The sequence below is a fragment of the Peromyscus californicus genome, unplaced genomic scaffold (assembly GCF_007827085.1).
Source record: "Peromyscus californicus insignis strain IS unplaced genomic scaffold, ASM782708v3 Scaffold_13__1_contigs__length_99412109, whole genome shotgun sequence".
NCBI classification, from domain to species: domain Eukaryota; kingdom Metazoa; phylum Chordata; class Mammalia; order Rodentia; family Cricetidae; genus Peromyscus; species Peromyscus californicus.
The window spans coordinates 169,687-190,879 of NW_026294424.1; the positions used below are offsets into that span (position 1 = coordinate 169,687).

The window sequence follows — 21,193 nt, forward strand, 5'->3', positions numbered from 1 at the left end:
TGACAGAGTCAGGCCATCAAGGAGCCCAAGAGCACCTGAATCGCCATCAGTGGAGTAGATTTGAATGTCTACTTGAAGCTTTTTTTCTTGGTGGTGAAGATGAGGACGGGGAGGTGGGGATATTTAGGGGAAAGAGAATGGGGGGTGGGGTTGGAGAGAGGGTTCTTGGGGAACTCACTGACACAGCCTATATTCAGGTTCATTGAATATTGGCTATGGGGGGCCAAGAATAGTTCCAGGAGAATGGATGCCTTCACATAGGGATATTAGAAACAGGACCTGTGAGGTTGAATGTGACCCCTCTGGATGGCTGGGCTGGGGACCAGAAGGCTTGTCTGGCTCAGTAAGTGGCAGGGTTCAGGCAGCCATGTGAGGCGGCTGAACCTCCGAACTCACTGAGACACTTTGCAAACTCTCCCTCCACACTGCTGGGCCCTCTCTGTGGGAAACGCTATTCTTAGCCCTCGTTTTCTTTGGCTTACGGGCTGCTGTTGGCTGTCCCTGCCTGCACAGGGTCTATTTCAGGAGCAGACATGTCTCCTGCCCGTGTGCACTCTGGTGCCTGAGTTGCAGAATGATGGGCTCAGGCTCTAACCGAGCTCCTGTGGGTTCCGTCACCCCTTTCATTGTCTGCTTTGTCCAGCCTTTTCTTGTCTTCTTAAACCTGTGTGGTCTCCAGGGCGTTTTCCAAGAGAGGCCCACAGAGGTAGAAGCTTTGAAGCTTGGCCCCAGACCCTGTTGGAGGTCCTGGAGCCTGGATTGTGCTTCCAATACTGCTTCCTAGGACCGTCCTGCATCTGGCCAGGGAAGTGCTAGGTGACAAGGAGTTTGTTGGAGGCTGGAGTTGAGTGCTTGCTATCTGCTTTTCCCCAGTGTTCCTTTCATGACATCATCTTTTCACACAGTGACGAATTGGCACCCTTGGTCCATCCTCTGGTCTCCAGGTTTCTCTATTGGAATGGGTACTTTGGCCTCTGAGGTCTAGAGTGCCCTGATACCCTGTCCAAATAGAGGAGTCCAGGAGTAAGCTGACACCAGTGTGGCTCTTTTGCTTCCTTTCTGTGGAATAGGCAGAGCAGGGATTTGAGGAGCCGGTGTGAGGCCCTTAGGCTGGGGGTGGGATTAAGGGGGAGCGGGCTGGATACTCTGGTCTAGTTGTGGCTAGTACCTTTGGGTTATTTGACTTTGACCCAAAGAAGCTATGTATCCCACCCCACAGTGATCAGGAAAGGCTTTGGCTCTGAGATCTTGCTTCCATCATCTTTGAGTCCCACGACTAACAGATGTGGGGCACAGGCTCTTTTGTGTAGCAGGCTCCTTTGCACCTAGAGATAGATGTTAGATTGGATGGAGATCAGTCAGTCTGAGGAGTTAAGGCTCTGACCCACTAGGGTGGCTCTTGGCCAGAGCACGCCAGGCCTGCCAGTGTGGGCAAGTCAGCGCTGGACAAGAAACTGGAGCCTGGATTTTCACAACTGCTGCAGCTCAAGTTACTCACCTTCTTTGGGCCTCATGCTCTGCTGTAAAGAGTTTGCCCTGTGCCTGAAACAGTGGCAGCTTGTGACAGTGGCATAGCTGAAGCGTATAGGCTTATGAGACCCTGCCTGGGGACTGGACTTCATGCAGTGTGGTGAGTTGTCCCTACTGAGAAACTATAGGTAAAGATAAAGGCCTCTGAAACAGGTGGAAGTATGAGAGTAAGCAAAGAGCAGAACAGCAGGCAAAAATAAACACAAGAAAGGAGTCTCCATAACTAGAGCGGAGGCCCTTGGTGCCATCACTGCCTCCCAAGACTGGGTACTGCCCTGGCCTGCCTTAGGCCTTGGTCTCAGATACTTTGTCCTGATTGGAAGTCACAGCCACTGCTTGATTTCTTTTAAACGTCATTTGTTCTTCAGCAAACATCCCCAGAGCTAACGAGGCCTAACAGGAGGTGCCTCGTGTGGCTATCTCAGAGCCCAGCAATTTAGTGCATAAGCTGTCTGAGGCCCCAGAGGAAAGAGGATGCATCAGGAGGCACTTGATAAGGGAGGCAGGCCTGGCTGAAGAATAGCCTTTCATACTGAGCTATGCCATGAGGGACTGCCTGGGACTTTCTCTGAGCTCGAAATGTTCCTGTGGACTGATGAATCTTACCAGTGTTTGGGGCGGGGGTGGTTTAAGTAGAGAGCTTTTGTGAGCTCTGGCCAGTGTGTGACAGCCCTCTCTCCCGCAGGATCACAGCCGCTTTGTCAACTGTGTGCGCTTCTCTCCTGATGGGAACAGATTTGCCACAGCCAGCGCTGATGGCCAGGTAAGAACTGGGATAGAGAAAGGGGCTGTACACAGGCAGGTTCATGGTAGTGCTCCCTGTTCCCACTTCCCAAAGCCCAACAGCCTGAGGTCTCTGATTTCATTTCAGAGGCTCAAGGCTCCAACTGTATAGCCACAGTTGCTAGGGAAATGGTGGGCTAATGGCACACTACACCAGCTTCTACATAACTTGTTTGTTTCTTGAAGATATTCATTTATGATGGAAAGACAGGAGAGAAAGTGTGTGCCCTTGGAGGAAGCAAGGCCCATGACGGAGGAATTTATGCTGTGAGTATGAATATGTTTCCTGATTTGCTGGTTTTAATTTAGTTAGTTCTGTGTTGCTACTGAAGTCATCATAGATTGTTTTGAAGCTAGATGAGTATTGATGTAAGCAGCTAGGAGTTGAGCATGGCACAGAACTTTAAGGTCATAGTCACTGATGGGAGCAGCCAGTGACTGAGCAGGAACCCCGGAGGCTGGCCCATCCTACTGCCTTCAGTTCCCTGCTCTCTCTTGTGAAATGGTGGCTGTGGACTGCTGCTTTGGGGCTCCTGTGGCCCTGACTCCCTCTGACATGCAGCACTGTTCTGTTGAAATAGATTAGTTGGAGTCCCGATAGCACTCATTTGCTATCTGCCTCTGGAGACAAAACCTCCAAGATTTGGGATGTCAACGTGAACTCTGTGGTCAGCACATTTCCCATGGGCTCCAATGTTCTGGACCAGCAGCTGGGCTGCCTGTGGCAGAAGGACCACCTCCTTAGCATCTCCCTGTCTGGATACATCAACTATTTGGACAAGAACAACCCCAGCAAGCCCCTCCAGGTCATCAAGGTGAGCCTTGTTCTAGGCATGATGTGGATGGGAAGCAAAGTCCTGTGGTCTGCTGTGAAAGAGGGGAACAGGGATGGCCAAGGGAAGCGGAGATGCCAGGCTTCCTTGGCCCTGCGAGTTTCAGCAGAAGTCAGGTTGATACTTTTGGACACGAGTCGCCCCCTGGAAGCACTGTGAGCAGTGCACAGTTGGGGTCTGCATTGTTCTCTGCTGCTGCTGAAAGTCACGTTTCCTGAGGGGCTTGGCTTTCTGTTAGGATTTGCACTGTGCCTCACGACTGCAAGACAAGACCAGAAACATTCTGAGTTAATGTTAGGGCAGGATATAGACCAGGTGGGGTGAGATGGGAGACTGAGTGAATAAATGAGGAAGGGGGGTTCAGCTAGGAATCGGGGGGGGGGGGTGTGGGGGAGGACCTTGATTCTGGATCGTGGTGTAGTTTAAAAATGGGCATAAGTGTGAAAGAGACCCTAGGGTTCACAGGAATAGAGGACAGAAGCAAACAGAGTTGTGTGAGCTGCCAAGGCCCCAACGGCCACCCTGGACAGAACATAACTTGAGGTTCTAAACCCTCCCTGGGGCTCACTCAAGCCAGGTGCTCCAGGCCCCGTTGTGCTTCCCTGGCTGAGTCAACATCTGACTTCTGCCTCCATCTGCCCTTGCCACGTCGGCCCCTCAGGAGACCAGTAGCCCAGGATCACCTTTGCCCTGTCTTCTGCAAGACCCCCAGGCCCTTAATGACTGAGCCATGATTTTTAAGGGAGGTTTTCCACAGCCAGGCTGCCTTAGTTAGGGTTACTGTTGCTATGATGAAACACCATGACCAAAAGCAAGTTGGGGAGGAAAGGGTTTATTTGGCTTACACTTCCACATCTCTGTCCATCATCAAAAGAAGTCAGGACAGGAACTCACACAGGGCAGGAACCTGGAGGCAGGAGCTACAGAGGCCATGGAGGGAGTTTTCTCAGCTTGCTTTGTTGTAGAACCCAAGACCACCAGCCCAGGGATAATACCACCTAAAATGGTCTGGACCCTCCTTCATCAATCACTAACTTAAGATACTCTACAGGATGGCCTGTAGCCCAATCTTAGAGGCATTTCCTTAATTGAAGTTCTCTCTTCTCAGATGACTTCAGTTTGTATCAAGTTGACATAAAACTATCCAGCACACAGTTTCCATGCCTCGACCCCCACCCCGTTTTGGTTGCTGATAATTTCCAAAGTTGACGTTTTAAACTGCTCCAGTAAAGACCCCAGCCCAGCTCTTCTCTCACCAATGCAGCCTGCTATTCAAAGGGCCCAAATATACAGGGTCACAGGCCCCACTCTGTAGGTGAGAGTGTACTCCAGCCCCATTGAGTGACTTCTCAGAACAGGGTAACTTGCTGCTGGCCCTGAGGACAGGATTGGGAGCCCCTCTATCTATTGTTAGGTCCCAGACCAGGGCTGGGTGTGTGACAGAGCATTGGGAAGTGCGTATGGGAAGCCGAAGCTGCCCAGAGACAGACACTTCTGTGCTGGGGCTCCAGTTTCAGTGGTGAGAAGTTGTACAGACTGAAGTTCGCAGAGAAACCTACAGCTCATCCTCTTGGTACAGCTGTACGGCTCGTGCCAGGTGGCAGCTGCCACTCTCAGGCTACAGAGAGCATGACCTGTACCAGTGAACCAGAAGTTTGCGATTGGAATGTGATTCTGTTCCTGGCTACTTGGCCATCTTACCTGGGAGTTTTATAGTGAACAGCTTCCTGGCTGCCCAAAGGGACTCACTCAGGGTCTATGGAGCTGGCCTTTGGGGTGCTTTCTCTAGCCTGTTTCTCAAGCTTGAGGGTGTGTGAGAATCACCTAAGAATATTAGCTTGTTAAACAACCCTGCCTTAGAGAGGACTAGATATTGTGTCGAGGGCTGCAATCTTAAATCTCTCAGGCAAGGCTGTTGGCACAGTCAACCAGGAAGCACACAGGTCCCCTGGAATCTTGCTGAGCTTCGGTTTTTATGCAGCAGGCCAGGCAGTCTGCTGGGCTCCTGTGAGGCCCGTGCTGCATTGAACAGAACACTCCCTGGGCTCATAGCTCTTCAGGGGTTTCACAGTGCATTCCACCAAGGACTGTCACTGTTAGGAGGGTAAATGCCATGCTGTGGCAACAAAGGAGACCCACAGGATCCCTGAGACAGGATGTAAGGAGGAAGCCCCAAGCATGAAGCAGACCGGGAAGCCATCAAGTGTTGCTGGAAAACAGCAGAGACTAGTAGGAACAGGGAAAGGGTTAGTCTAGAGCACACTTGAGAAGTACTGTCTGAGCCAATTTCAGAGAAGGTGAGAGGGAGGCGCTTTCTAGATAGTCCTGTGTACAAAACAAGGAGTACTAGGGAAAATCAGTACCGAGGAGGGCCTGAGCCAAAGTGGTCAGCCCTAGAGCTCCAGAGCCTCCAGTGTACAATCCTGTCCTGGCTGCCTCACCCCCATGAGAGACCCAGCTGATGTTCTCATGGGTGGCAGCAGGGGCAGTGTTTCCTTCTACAGGTGGCTTAGGTCCCTGAGTGCTAGGCTTTGGTGTAGACCTTGTCCTTAGCCCAAGTAGGTTTTAGGTATTGAGGGAGGCAGCATATGCTGGTTTGTCTGATCAGCTGACTGGGAGATGCCTGGCTGGCTGTGGCTCATGACTTCTTTGTGGGCAATGTGTCTGCTGGGGTTCCAGCACAGCTCAGCTGATGATTGGCAGGGTAGGATGTGCTACTTCAGCTCACCCCGTCCCGTTGTCTCCCTCTCAGGGTCACAGCAAATCCATCCAGTGTCTGACAGTGCATAAAAATGGTGGCAAGTCCTACATCTATTCCGGGAGCCACGATGGACATATCAATATCCTTTGACTGGGGAGCTGGCACAGACACACTGGCAAGAGAGAGAACTTTTCTGTTCCCATGGTGCTGGAGGCTGGACCAGCCAGATGGCACCAGGCCAGCTGTACTCACTAAACAGGTTGACCTCTGGTACCTCTGTCTGCGCCTGGTACCTTGACTTCTCCAGGCCTTCGGCAGAAGGAAGCCTGGGCCCTGCTTGCTGCTCAGCCTAGCATGGTGCTTGAGGTCTCTGCACTTGAACTCCTTTTTCTGTAATAATGGCGCCTTGCTGTGTCCAGGTCTATCACTGGCAATGAAATCATTGAGTCTTAGGATTCAGGACTTAGACCCTTCAGCAGAGGCACTTTGTTTTAAACGTGAGGAAAGTGGAACCCAGAGAGGCAAGGTGCCCTTCCTAAAAGTACATAAACTGTCAAGAACGGAGCTGGGGCCCGAACTCAGCGGGGAGTGGGTTCTCCGTGCCCCTTACCCCAGGAACGTCGGCTTTTTTAGGAGGTGTGGAACCATTAGAGGCATGCCTGCCATGCTCGTGCTCTGTCGCCTGTCGTGTGCGCTCGCTCCAAGGCGTCCTCTGCACGATGGCCTCTCATCCACATGCTGCTGCCTTCCCAGAGAAGGCTATCGCAGTACCCTACAGCATGCCTCCCAAACCTACTTTGTCTCAGGTTTTCCTAAGACCCGGGAAGATCTCCCATCCTGGGAAGGGCGAATAACCCACCCTCTGCTACTAGGCAAGGAAAAGTGTTGTAGCTGATGACCAGGCAGCCCCTAGGGCCAGTGTGTCCTGCAGTTGTAACCAGGGTCATCGGCACCACCTGTGTCCCTTACCCACTCCCTGTACTCAACACTTGAACTGGGTCCTTCAGAGCTCATGTCTGGATTTCTGTCCCTACAGCTCATGTATCCTGAGTCTCCCACAGAATGGTGATGTTCACTTGAACTGAGTTTCTTGTGTTATGCACTCTTAACCACACCCTCTAATCCCTGAACACCCCAGGCTCAGTATCCACACATCACCCCTGGAAGGTGGGCCTCATCTACCCTCAGGCTGGTACCCAGTAGCACCTAGGCAATAGTTAGGTGAACATTGGAGCATAGCCAGCTCACCTGGGGATAGTCATAGCCTCAGCTACTGATTCAGGAAAGACAAAATGAGCATTTGGCTTATATGCAGAGTCCCAGTGGACTTTTTTTTTTCTCCGTGTTCTTGTTTCCAGATTATTTATAGAGATACCTGCCTTGTCAGTGGGACCCAAGTCTAAACCTGAAATAATTTGTGTACCCTACAGTCCAGAGGTTATAATACTATATAGAGAGTGTTTATTGTGTTGCAGTGTTCTGACTACAAGTAGCACATGTCATGGAACTTCCTGGATTACCATACATTGTATCAACACCCAGAGAGATAGATTTTGGACTGTTATACATCCAGTGTGTCCGCTGTCTTGGCCATGAGAGACAAGTCTGCCTGTGTCCAACACACTGGCTTTACATGCATTCTTAAAGGAAGCTGTGCTTTTTATTGCATTGGTTCTTTGGCTAGTAGCCAGGCTGCCTCACACTGCCTTAGCTCTCTGAAATTCCAAGCTTGGCCATCCGTGAGAATGCCTCCTGTCCTTCCTGCAGAATCTTCTGCCTGCGTGAAGGGTAGCCAGGCCTTTCCAGAGCAGTAGTCACCACCATCCCGAGGCCTCGTTTCTCCTTAATCACACTCCACATTACTGGGATTCAGAGACGGGAGAGAATGACTCCTTCTCCGGAAAAGGCCACACAAATCAGGTGTCCAGGATGACGGTGGATGAGTCTGGGCAGTTGGTCAGCTGCAGCATGGACGACACTGTGCGGTACACCAACCTAACACTGAGGGACTACAGGTAAGTCCTGCCCAAGGAAGCCAACCATGGCTCCAGAGAGGCCCAGAATGGGCCCCCAGTGCCTGTAAGGGTCCAGGTCAGGTGGTTCTTGTCTGCCTGTCTGCCCTTTGTTTCTGAACAGCATTCAGGTACCAAGCCCAGGGTGCTGAGCAGCAGGGCCCTGGTAACTGGGCTCACAGACGTGACCAGCTGTAGCCCCTACCCCAAAGCAGCCTGCAGCCCATGCGTCATTCACTTGTTTGCTCTGCTTTGTGTCTTTCTGCCAGTGAAGGTAGTGACAGCAGAGTTTGGGCTATTGAAAAGGTCAGGTGACGCTCGCAGACTCATGGCATGCCAGGTGCCAGGTGTGAGGGGCCACCTCCTTTTTAGGGGTAAGTGGACACTGAATCAGAGGTGTCCATCCACAGCAATGAGAGGTGAGAGCAGGCAAGGGGGCTAGATGGGCTGCTCTAAGTTGTTGGCTCAGAGGCAGACCCACTGACCTTAGCAAGACCTCCCTACCCCCCCCCCCCCCCCCCCGCCCTGTAGAGCACTTCCTGGTAGACTCACATCTTGCTGGAATGTGTCTGACAAGGGATGGGGTGGGTGGGGGTTCATCTTTATAAGTCACCCTACCCCAGGTATGTGCCTGGCTGATAGCAGACCTGCCAGTGTGTGCTGTGTTCTGACCAATGGCCACTGGGCATCTGAGAATGAAGGCTCCCCAGAACCCAGGGTTCTCGGCTGCCGGCTTCCTTATTGTCTTGACATGACTCATTAAAGTCCTGTTGGCAACCCATGGCTGCCAGGACTTAGGCCCTCTAGAGGCCAACCATGGCTTGGATCAGTTCTGTGGAAGCTTGCTAGTTAATGTTTTCAAGAAAGATATGGCTATAAGTTATTCCAGATGAGTTTTGATAGCATTTGTCTAATATAAGAGGGAACTGGGATCTTCATTAAAGGTATTAGAGTTCTAGCAGCTAGGACCCATAGAAGGAGCAGAACTCAGTTCTGTATGTACCTAGAAAATTCCAGTCGTGGGGCTGCAGATGGTGCGAGACTAGCATGTCCGCATTTAGCACAGCAAGCGTCTGCAGTTCCCTCTAACCTGCACTTGGTGCTGCCACCTTTTCCCCGCTCTGCTCTCCCTTCGCGATAAAAAGACCCCCGTGCCCTGTTTTGTCACCTCAGATTTTAGCAAGTTGCCCTTAAGGAGAGGTTACAGTAAGATCTTTTGCTCCTCATAGTTAAGTGGTGCAGTTTTTGCGGGGTGTGTATTGATATCACGCTGAGCCACCTGAACGTGGAAGTAACTGCCCTCCCCTCCCCCTCCCCAACAGTGGACAAGGCGTTGTGAAACTGGATGTTCAACCAAAGTGTGTAGCTGTTGGCCCTGGGGGATATACCGTGGTCGTGTGCATTGGACAGGTATGGTTGGCTATATTTTGACCAGAAGTAGTGGGATATGAGATGTATAACTCCTGTTTAGTTTCTGAATTTCATCCATGTCCCATGTTCCGGTTTCCTTTTCTGATGCTGTGGTAAAACATACACCAAAACTAACGGGGAGGAGAGGGTTTATTTGACTTTTAATCTTCATCACAGTCCTTCATTGAGGACCAGCAGAACAGGAACTCTGCTCGGCTAGCTTCCTTACCTGTCCCGGGACTGCCTGCCTGGGATGGTACCTCGCACAGTGAATTGGGCTCTCCTTGTGTCAATTAGTAGTCAAGACAGTGCCCCACAGAACTGTCTGATCAAAGCAGCTCTTCAGTTGAGGTTCCCTCTTGCAGGTGACTCTAGGTCGCGTCAGGTTGACAGGCACCTGTAGCCAGTGTTCTGTGCTGCAGGCTCACTTGTCTTTGCGTGAACTCACTGTGGTACTAATTAGGGCCTAACTGTTAGGCAGAGTACTGCCCCCTAAATTGAGACACAGGAAGAGGGCAGAGCTGGTCTCTTAAGCATCAGACCAGACTGTAGAGCCATGGGTCCATGAGGTCTGAGGCACTCGGCCTATGGTTTTGTCATCGTCCTCCAGATCTTTGCCCTCCCCTGGTGAAGCTCTCCCTCTCTGAGCGCACAGGGTGATCATGAAGATGCATTTGTCATACTCCTTGTCTAGCTTAGCCACTGAGTAACAGTGCCACATGAGGCTAAGGTGGATCCCAGGCCATGATAGGGTCTAACGCTCTGCAGTCCCTGCGTAGCTTTTCCTCTAGATGTCTAGAACAGCCCTTGGCTCACATCTGTGCCCGACCTACTTTTGTGCAGAATTCTGCTTCACAACATGCCATCTCTGCAAACCCAGGCATCCCATCATGTGGTCAGAACCAGCAACTGACTAGTGGTTCCTTCCTATTGGCTTGAGTGACAGACCCTGCTGAAGAAAGGGCCATTCAGGATCTGCCACCCTTCCCTAGTCTATGAAGCTGATTGCTAAAGGGAGAGTGAATTCTGTGTCCCAGATAATCAGATATCGCTGCCAAATAATTACTGCACTCAGTCTGGGCAGCCACAAGGCACAAAAAGGAATGTGCTGCACGGGGTGCCTTGGCAGCTGCTTCTCGATGACAGATCTGTTGGCCTTGTATCAGCACCTGGCCTTGGTGAACAGTGCGTGAGGACTTAGGGCCTTTTCTGTGGCAAGGCCTCAGACAAGCACCTCCTTGTCCCAGGCCCCAGTTACTTCATCTGAGGTTACAGTGGCCATAAACTTACCCTGTCCTTGAGGCTGATCAGAAGAATTACCCAAGGTGGGTGAAAGCAAGGATTCAGACTACCTGCCATTCAGAAGGTGGTGGCAAATTCCCCCGGAGTGTTAGCAGATGAGAGCACCATCTCCCAGTAGGAGAGCTGTTCTCTTGTATGCATGTGTGTACACCATAGTATCTGCTGGTTGTTGAGGACAAGCCGAGGTCCATGTGTGATCATGACCCCTAACCAACAGGTACTTTAGTCAAGATCAGGCTGCCACATATCTCCACAGTCCTGACAGTGGACTCATGGAAGTGTCTGCTACTCAGGCAAGCATGGCTGACCCCAGCATGGCTGAGTGTGGTGTAGCTTTGTCCACACACAGTCTTCCGCCTTTCTTAGAGCAGGGTAGGACTTGAGGGTTCTCTCAGAGCGGTACATTTGCAGACCCCCTACCCCACCCGCCCCACCCCGCACCCACTGTGCTATGCTTGCCCAGCTTCTCCCCCTTCCTGCATCTGAGGTTACTCAGTTGTTCCCACAGAGCTCCCCTGCTGCCCTGAAGAACTGGACAGACACTCAAGTGCTGAGTGTCCAGCAGCATTTGTCATGGGTAACACACCATCCTCCAAGCTGAACAGAAACCTGCACGACGCAGGCATTAGCTGTTCCTTATGACCTAGGACCCAGAGGTTCACTCCTCGGACTCAGGCCACTGCCCCGATGATTGAGCCAAGTCCCTTCCTGGCACTTCTGCCCTTTGCCCTTCAGAGATCAGCACTTCACATGCTTCAGTCACTAAATGTTTTCTCAAGTTCTGGCCTGCACCTACCAGTAACATGGTCCTTATGGTGAGAAAGGAAGTGCCTCCATCCAAAGATGGAGACTGACCCAGGGTGTGGCTTAAAGCCCAGAGCCACTTAACGAGAACTCACCTGTCCTGCTGATGAGCAGTGTCTCAAGGGGCCACTGACCTGACCACATCTTCCGTGTCACAGATTGTCCTCCTGAAGGACCAGAAGAAGTGCTTCAGCATCGACAGCCCTGGCTATGAGCCCGAAGTTGTGGCCGTGCACCCCGGTGGGGACACAGTGGCTGTTGGGGGCTCGGTAAGGCTCTTTTCTTTTCTACCCTATGACCTCGGTTATCTGAGCAATTTGGGTCATGGAGAAGGCCAAGGTCTTCAGTCTACACTGGAATCCTGAAGAAGTAGTCTCTAATGCCAGTGAGAGCAAGAGAGCAAGGAGAGCAAGCTTCCTTCTTCCATGTCCCTGAGATAGGCGGCCAGCAGCTGTAGCCCAGATTAAAGGTACATCTTCCTAACACAAAAGATCCGGATTAAAAGTGGATGTTCCCACTTCAAATGCTTTAATCAAGGGGGAAAAGGAAACCTCACAGGTGTACCTAGCCTCTTGGATTTTAGTTCATTCCAGATGTAGTCAAGGTAACAACCAAGAATAGCTGTCACACAAGGTGTGCCTGGCACACGGTGACAGGAAGCTTGCCGGAGACAGGTGTATGCAGCTTGCCTGGCGCAGCTGGTACCCCCAGAGGCTGGGAAGCTGTCTGTGCAGTTTTCTTCAGGTTGACCTTTCAGGGAACCACGGGCACTATTTATGGGGCCTCCTTGGCAGCCAACCAACACACAGAATGAGACTAGGGAGGCCTGGGGTCCAGTCATTTCTGCCCAGGAGAGGAGGAAGCTGAGGTGAATACTGAAGGCAGTATGTGAAGAGGAACCAGCCGTTTCTTGGCAGAAGGAGCCCGGGCACATACTCGTGCCTACTGATCCCATGGCATCAGTATGAAACCCTGACCTTCCCTATGACAGAGGCACATGGTTTGTATGATAAGGAGTGACTGCTTCCTGTCCCTGCCTACAGGATGGCAATGTGCGTGTCTACTCCATCCTGGGCACCACACTAAAGGATGAAGGCAAACTCCTAGAAGCCAAGGGGCCAGTGACAGACTTGGCCTACTCCCATGATGGTGCCTTCCTGGCCGTGTGTGATGCCAGCAAGGTGGTCACAGTGTTCAGTGTGGCTGATGGCTACTCGGTGAGTAGGGTGCAGACCCCTATACTAGAGGGCGCAGGGGAGGACCTTCGCCAGGTGCCCTTGGGCTTTGTCCTCATCTCCGTGAGTGGCAGGCACCTGGTAGAGCTCTTGGGAGCATCCTGCTCGTGATCAGAGACTAGGGCTTCTTCCTGTTACTGTGAGGGCTGGCTGGGAGGACACGGGGTGCTCTGGCCTGCACTCTGATCTTACGCCTCTATTTTCTTTCTGTACTAGGAGAACAATGTTTTTTATGGACACCATGCAAAAATCGTGTGCCTGGCCTGGTCACCAGACAATGAACACTTTGCCTCCGGTGGCATGGACATGATGGTGTATGTGTGGACACTGAGTGACCCAGAGACCAAAGTCAAGATCCAAGGTAACTCACCCCTGAGCCTCAGCCTGTCACTTCCCTGACCGTGCTTCCTAGGGTCAAGTGACCCGGGGTCTGTGCTTTAAGAAGTGACCTGATGGAGATGTGGCTCCGTCCTTCCCTCCAGCACTCACCAGGCACTTTGCTGGCCTGTGCAGGGGGTCCTGAGACACTCACTACAGTAGGAGTCCTTGCTCTCCATATGGAGGACTACATGAGGAAAGGCTTTTGACATCTTTTCTCCCCACCCTGCTCTTGTGCCTTAACCCACAGCCGAGTTAGCTTACTCTCACCATAGTGAGCTCAGGAGAAGCCATGAGAACCCTGCTTTTCCAAGGAGACATACTTTTGAATCTTTATTCTGATTATCCATCATCGTATCATACTGCTCCTGCTGGTCGGTCCAGAGTCACACATGGCTGGTGGTCCTGAGTGACCATTTTATATTGTCCCCTTGGTCTACCTGCTACATAGGAGGCAACCTTCTGTGTTTACGGGAATGGGGATCCTAGCCTATCTTAACAGCTGTCCTGAGACAAGCCCCAACAGCTGCAAGCTAGGGAGGCCCACTCCCTGCTGTGTCAGTGTTCGTGGAGAGCCGAGCAGGAGGGGGAACCCTGAAGCAGCTTCCAAGAAGCCATTTATTTTGTAAGGAAATCCAGAAATTTCACAGTGAAATGGATCAGTAAGGGACTATGTCAGTGCTAGTGCTAAGAATGGAGCTGGCATCCGTCTGCTGTGGTCACAGACTCCTGAACATACGGTGCTGCTCACAGCTGGCCTTGCCGTGGAGAGTGCTGCAGCTTATGGAGTGCTCAGGCCCAGGATGGCCTGACCTTCTGAGCCCCACCTGGGTGGGGCTTCTGATTCAGGCTGGGAGCCACCTGGGCCTAGGGACTGGGAATCCTGTTGGAGGACTCTTTCCCTGGAACTTCGAGGCTTTATGAGAAGTTGGGGCTGAAGGAACCACAAAGGTCCAGGATCTCAGGGCTGGAGTCCCATCACTCCAGTATGACTGACTTCTGGACGGGACACCAGACAGTTCCTCAGCCCTCTTTCTTGTTGTCCATACCTGGCCCCTTCCACTTTAGTGCCACACAGGACACTAGTTACAGGAGCTCCTCCACATCCAAAGACCTTGAGTCCTTTGTTGGAATGGCATAGCACCATGTGCATGTAAGCTGACATGGGGTACACTTCAAACCACGGTTAGTTGGCAAAACAGTGTACATGCCACATCAGTGCTTGTCGTGCCGTGGTGTTCCGAGTAACTGATTTGTCTGTTGAGCACAGCCAGAGCCATTGTGGAGCTGACTCTTCCCTGCTTGATTGGTTGCGTCTGTAAATGTAGGTCCTGTGGACCACTTGGTGTGGGTGGTCAGAAGCCGGGAGTTACTGTTGGTTTGCCTGGGATTGGTACAAGGCTGACCTCACCTGGTCCTGCCTCTGTCCTTACAAACTTGTCCTTGTGAAAATGAAACTGCCACTGTGGTAGTTTCTGGTTCTCACAGATGACTCTAGCCCCCTGCCTCTCTCTTCATCAAATAATAGGGAGAGGCAGAGTGGGTCCATCTCCTCAAATGCACTCTTTTTCCCAGATGCTCACCGGCTGCACCATGTCAGCAGCTTGGCCTGGCTGGACGAGCACACACTAGTCACCACCTCCCATGACGCCTCTGTGAAGGAGTGGACAATCACCTACTGAGGACGCCGCTCGCCCCACGGACTGAATCAGGGACTAGATTTTTAACTGCCTCGGAGCACCCTTCTCTTAACTATTTCTGTAACGCTCCCTTTCCCACCTGCCCCGGGAGTGAGCAGGGCCTGCGAATACCCTCCTCTCTGCAGGGTGTCCATGTCTGTAAGCGTCCTTCTGAAAGCTTTAGACAGTAACAGTTTGCACATGAGAAATAAAGCAAGCACTTGAAACAGCATGTGGAGCGTACCTAAAACTTACAGCCCACCAGACCGTGAGAGCGTGGAACATTCCAGAGGCAGCAGCCTCCAAAGCACAGACCCCAGCCCCTGTGGCTCTTGCCGCTTATCAGGAAGCTGGGTAGGGAGCAGGCCATGGCTCCCCTTTCCCATGCAGGATGCAGCTGCACTGGGGAGGAGGGGCTGCTCTGCAGACCCCTTTGTCCGCCTTCTGTGTAGAGCAGGTGTCTGCTCCTTGGTGTAAGTCAGGTCACATGGCTGTCTCCCTGGAGCCGTCCCCAGATCCCACTGTCAGATTTTGTGCTTGATTTTAAGAATGGAATCATGTTTATGGGGTTTTTGTTTGTTTTGTTTTGTTTTTTTAATGTATCTTGACTGTTGTCTGTCTTGTTCCTGAGCTGGCTTGCTGAGAGTACTGTGTCTAGGCGAGTAGAGCCCTTCTTAGCCAGACTGAGGTGTCCTGGTCACATGATCACCATGCTTCAATGTTTTCCTGTCTACCCCCCACCCTCTGGCCCCAAGAGCAGAGATTAAGGACAAGATGATGTCACTGTACCTTGTCATGTTTTTACCTTTTTTTTTCTTTTTCAGTGCAGAAATTAAAGTAAGTATAAAGCACCGTGATTGGCAGTTTCTTTGCGTGTGTCGGAATCACTGGTAAATGTTGGCTGAGAACAATCCCTCCCCTTGCACTTGTGAAAACACTTTGAGCGCTTTAAGAGATTAGACTGAGAAATAATTAAATATCTTTTCTCTTGATTGTGGATCATTGGCTCTGTGTGGTGGTGCATGTGGGAGGGAGGAGGGCTTTGGAGGACCCACCAGCCACCCCCATTGTGGCCATCACATGGAAGGATAGCCCCAGAGAAACCAGGACTCTTATTCTGGTTCCCATCCCTGCTTCCAGACCCCAGTGGCCTGGCCCAACCCCTTAGGGCCCAGCTTTCATTTGTAAACTGAGCATTGGGCCTGATGCTGTCTAGATGCTACCTCCCCCTCCTGTCTGTGACCAGCCTTAATACCTCAAGCCCGGAACTAGATCTGGGTGTTTGAGAAAACTCCTAGTACAGCCCAAACAACTCAAAGCAAAAGGCATTGCTCTTAGATGCCGGTTTGTAGTCCCCATAAAAATATTCTTCTCAGCTTCTTGATATTGCTCTTGCCTTTCAAGTGTAAAAGGACACCAGAAATCAAGAAAATTAAATTACATTATCTGAAATGCAAAGCACCACACAGCAAGGTCAGAAACACCTTTGGCAGTGAGTCCAGATGCTTTCCTCTCAAGGAGTCAGTGGATGAGAGTGGGCAGCACCTGAGGGATGGTGACCTGTCTGGTTCTTAAATCATGTGAAGTTAGAGGGACATCAGAGGTGAGAAGTTTGACAAAAGGAACCATTTGCTTCAGAGTAGAAAGCTCCAAGGGAGATTTCAATGAAAAGTGGGTTTGGTTTTGTGATTTTAAATACAAGCTTTATTTGTGTGTGAATATAAGTGCATGTGCACTACAAGTACACACATGTAGAGGCCGGAAGCTGTTGAGTCCGGACCTCTCCCACAGCCTGGGGCCCGTGCTCTCCGACTGCAAGCCAGCAAGCCTGTCTGACTGCCTTGGAGCTGGAGGCACGGTCATGCATGGACACCTGGCTTGTATGAGTGCTAGGTCCTGGATTCTGGTCCTCAAGGTTGTTCAGTAAGTGCTCTTAACCCATCTCTGCAGCCCCCAGACTTGGTTCTAAGACAAACCAAGAGTTAAAGTGGTGGCATCTGACTATATTCGTAATGAATGCTGGCAAGAGAGTTGACAGTGTGAGAAATGATACAGACGCTACCAGACCAGGGAACACTTCCGTGAGTTTGAGGCCTGGCAATTTTTTTTTTCATAAAAATAGTACAATCTTCAAAATACGGAAATAGAAACCACACTGCAAGATAATGCCTATCAAGTGACCCCGTTTCAATTGTCTCCGGCTGAGGCACGCTAGTGGGGTTGGCTTCGTTTCTATGGAAGCTTATCAAAAGTGACCCACACCCATGACCCTCATCATTTCAACAAGATCTGTACGTGAAAGCTCCAAGGGAGCACAGAATGTCAGGGTAAAGTCTACTCTGGGAGGGGCGTGAGCAGTTTTTTCCAAGCCAGTGGTTTGCCATTACTCGTGGCCACACACCTGAGCACCCTTGGCTGCAGCCACTGATTTCTTGGAGAAGCATTCACAGCAGTGGGATAGGACCTGCCCTCCTCCACTTTGAGCCAGGATAACAGCTCTACACCAGTCAACTACATTTAAGAAGTACATCTCTGACGGGCAGCGGTGGCGCAAGCATTTAATCCCAGCACTCGGGAGGCAGAGCCAGGTGGATCTCTGTGAGTTCGAGGCCAGCCTGGTCTACAGAGTGAGATCCAGGACAGGCACCAAAACCTCAGAAACCTTGTCTAGAGAAAAAAAAAAAAAAGGTACAGCTCTGTCTGCCCAAAGTGGCAAAGATCCTAAGACACCCCCCTCCCCTAGGCTACAATGAATCAGAATAGCATGTACACCAGCAGGGCTCATCAACCAGCTTCAGGCGACATGGATGCCTAATTCTCACCCTAAGGGGCAGTTTTCTCCAATGGACACTCACTGGATATACAAACCATGCCCAGCAGTAGGTGGCCAACACGCACACAGGTGTGCACTCATGCACACATGCACACACAAACTCATTGGTATTTGGGGAGATTTTTTTTTTTTTTATATTTGATGGTTTCCTTTTTTTTAAACCTATTTACTGATTCTTTGGGAATTTTACATCATGCACCCTAACTCCACTCACCTCCTAGGCCCCCTATATCCTCCCCTCACCCCTGCAGTGCCCACCAAAAAATTTTTTTTAAATCAAAACAAAGCCAACCAAGCAAACAAAAACAAGAACAAAACAAAAACTCTTGCCCTCTCCATCTTTCCCACCTCTCCAACACCATTCATCCTGGTGGCATTGGCTGTGCTCTGCCCTATAGTATACCCTTTTGTCCAATCAGCTTTACTTGCCAATGTTCATTGCAATGAGTTTGGTTCAAGGCCTCTGGTTTCTGGTACACCATCATCACCAGATCCTCACCGAAACTCCTCTGGGTTATCCTGTGGCCACCCTGAGTCATGGAGATCCTGCAGATATCGTTCCACGGGACCAGCCCCTTCACGAGCTCCAGCAGGTCCTAGATGGAGTAGATGTTAGGGTAGGCCTATGTGGTAGGTGAGCTGGTCCCAGCCACTGGCCTCAGGTGAAGAGGTGGAGTCAGCCCCCTACACCCATGTTATCAGGGTCAGTTCTGTGGTGGGGGTGGAGCCATCTCCCCTGAGTGCCAGGGCCAGCAAGCAGCAGGGCCCTCTGATTTCATCACACATGGTTCTTAAGGCCCCCTTGAGGTGACACGGGCCAGAGACGTCAACTCAGACCCCAGCTGCAGCTGGACCATGGACCCAGACATGGCCCTTGGCAGCAACTTGGGCCTGGACGACATGCTGGCTCTGGGTGGAAGCACTGGTTACTCAGATCAGGATGGCTCTGGCAGTGACATGGGCCCCCGTACACCAACAAGGCCACAGGTCACAGCCCCAACCCTGGGCTTCCGTGTGTCCTTGGGTGGCAACACAGGTCTCAGACTTCAGCACAGACTCCAGCCTTGGTAGGACTACGGACCCAGACATGGCCCTCAGCAGCCGCTGGGTCTGGATGTCACTATTGACCCCAGTGGCAGTGCAGGCCACTCAGACTGACATAACCTCAGTGGCAGTGTGGCCCTCAGACACTAACATGGTCCGCATGTCTTTCAATGGTAACAGGAGTCTCAGACATCAACATAGACCCTGGCTGCAGTAGGGCCACGGACCCAGGCCAGATGATACCATGGCCCCGGATTTTTGTTTGTTTTTATTTATTTGTTTGTTTGTTTGTTTTATATCCCGGTTACCATTTCTTCTTCCTCCTCTCCCAGTCCCTCTCCCTCATCCCCCTCTGTTCCCACCCCCCAATTTACTCCTCCTCTGTTTCTGTTTAGGAAAGGGCAGGCCTCCCATAAATATCAACAAAACAAGGCATATTAAGTTGCAGTAAGACTAAGCACCTCCCCATGTATAAAGGCTGGGCAAGGTGACCCGGTATGAGGAGTGGGGTCCCAAAAGCCAGTAAAAGAGTCAGAGACAGTCCCTGCTCCCTCTGTTAGGAGTCCCACAAGAGGACCAAGCTACACAGCTGTCACATATATGCAAAGGACCTAGGTCAGTCCCATACAGGCTCCCTGGTTCTAAGTTCAGTCTCTGGGAGCCCCTATGAGCCCAGGTTAGTTGATTCTGTAGGTTTCCTTGTGGTGTCCTTGACCCCTCTGGCTCCTATAATCCCTTCTCCCCCTCTTCTGCAGGACTCCCCAAGCTCCGCCGAATGTTTGGTTGTGGGTCTGCATCTGTTTCCATCAGTTGCCAGTCTTACTGGTCTTTTGCTTGTATATTATAGTTTCCAGTTTTGTGTTTTATGTGTGTGTGTGTGTGTCTGCAGGTGTATGTGTTTCTCGTGCTTTCTTTTTCTTTGGTGTTTGTTTTGTTCTAGTGTTGGCTTGGTTTGCTCTGGTTTGGACAGGCCTGTTTCTATACTAAAGAAAGGAAGACTTGGAGTTGTGTAGGTGTGAGGGTCTGGGAGGAGAAGCGACCGGAATATATTGTATGAAAAATGTCTCTTCGATTTAAAAAACAATGCTCAAGTTAAAAGGAAATCTGGACAAAGACAGGGTGTGTGGACTCTTTTTCTGGGTTCACACTAATCTGTTAGATGCTTAGAGGCCCAGTTTAGAAAGAAGGTCGTTAACTCCTTTGGCCTCAGGGATGCAGCCTGTTTCTACCCAGCACTGCCCCACTAGGGCAGTTTCCTGAAGACCATTCATTTGGCGGGAAGCAGAATACACTCTTGTTTATGATGCTAAGATGGAACCCAGGGTGTCTCATGCTATGCCCCAGCCCTGTTCTAATGTTTAAGGAATCAATACTAGCCTATTAAACTGTCTCAAGGGTTATGTGTTAGAGCAGAACTACTTTTCTTCTTGGACCTCAGACTTGCTATGTAGTTGAGGCTAGCCCTGACACCCTGCCCCTCCTACCTCTAGCTCCCAAATCCTGGGATGGGCAGCTTTCACTGTTTGGTTTTTAAAGTGTACGCATGCAAACTGAATGTGAGACTCTGTAAAACGGAAGCTGCTGTCACGGCTCTGTTCATGCAGCCGACCCCCACCCCAGCACAGTGGTGATGGTGGCCACCAGACAACTAGGCATGAAAATACTTCTCCAAGGATTCTTTGGGGTTAGTCTTACGTGGATTTCCTCAGCAAGTCACCCAGAACCTGTTGGAGCTGACTGCTCGAAGTATGGACCTCAGAGCTGAGGCGCCTCTATTGAAATGTAGACCCTCCTTAAAGACCCCAAGATCTGTGATCATGTGACATACCACTGAAAACCAAATGAAACTACATGTGAGTGCATTTGAAAGAACGTGGTAAACCCAACACTTCTTATCAGAGCACACTTACCAGAAAACACGCCCCTCCTGGTCTCACGCACAGTGGAAGAGGCGAAAGACTTGGTCCACTTTGCAGAGAACTGCAGGTCTTCATCATGGACACTCCCCAGAGTAGACCCATAAGAAGCTGGGAGGTGGTGGTGCACGCCTTTAATCCCAGCACCCGGGAGGCAGAGGCAGGTGGATCTCTGTGAGTTCAAGGCCAGCCTAGTCTACAAAGCAAGTTCCAGAAAAGGCGCAAAACTACACAGAGAAACCCCGTCTCAAAAAGCAAAAACAAAAACAACAACAACAACAAAAAAGACAAACATCTTCCCAGAGTGATGGCTGAGTCCCCTTAGATCTCACTAATTAAAGTTGGGCCACTTCAGGGAGTGGGTGCCAAGGATAGGGACTTGATGTCTGAACAGATCCAGCAAAACCAATACATACCCAACCAATGCGGCTCCAGACTGAGGTGTGAGCAAAAAATAAACCCTGATTTCGTTAGCCCGTGAACACGGTTGCCAGCACAGCAGAACCTGTCCTGTGTTGACATGCAGGATGGAAAAGAGTAAAGTGTATGTCATGGGTATTTAGCAGTGTCCACAACAGTAGTGTCAGCTTCCATTGCTGAAAATGAGAACCAGAATAGCACACACTTCACGGGGATGTACAGGGTGTACTTGAGACGTTGAAGCCCTAACTGGGCCTGACCCACAAGCTTCAGACTTCACTGTTGTTCCTGGACACATGAAAGGAGCTGGCAA

The 21,193-nt window shown here is 51.0% G+C and overlaps 1 protein-coding gene across 1 annotated transcript in view; it reads left to right on the forward strand.

The window, feature by feature from the left end:
- LOC128109037 (WD repeat-containing protein 1-like) overlaps positions 1–15,659 on the forward strand; it is a 35,566-nt gene extending 19,907 nt beyond the window's left edge. The window contains exons 6-15 of the mRNA XM_052736036.1: positions 2,216–2,293; positions 2,500–2,580; positions 2,895–3,128; positions 5,899–5,986; positions 7,706–7,862; positions 9,182–9,269; positions 11,534–11,644; positions 12,419–12,592; positions 12,827–12,971; positions 14,564–15,659. Coding sequence (XP_052591996.1) covers positions 2,216–2,293; positions 2,500–2,580; positions 2,895–3,128; positions 5,899–5,986; positions 7,706–7,862; positions 9,182–9,269; positions 11,534–11,644; positions 12,419–12,592; positions 12,827–12,971; positions 14,564–14,670 — 1,263 coding nt within the window. The 3' untranslated portion in view covers positions 14,671–15,659. The remainder of the gene's footprint in view (positions 1–2,215; positions 2,294–2,499; positions 2,581–2,894; positions 3,129–5,898; positions 5,987–7,705; positions 7,863–9,181; positions 9,270–11,533; positions 11,645–12,418; positions 12,593–12,826; positions 12,972–14,563) is intronic.
- The last annotated feature ends 5,534 nt before the right edge of the window (positions 15,660–21,193 follow it).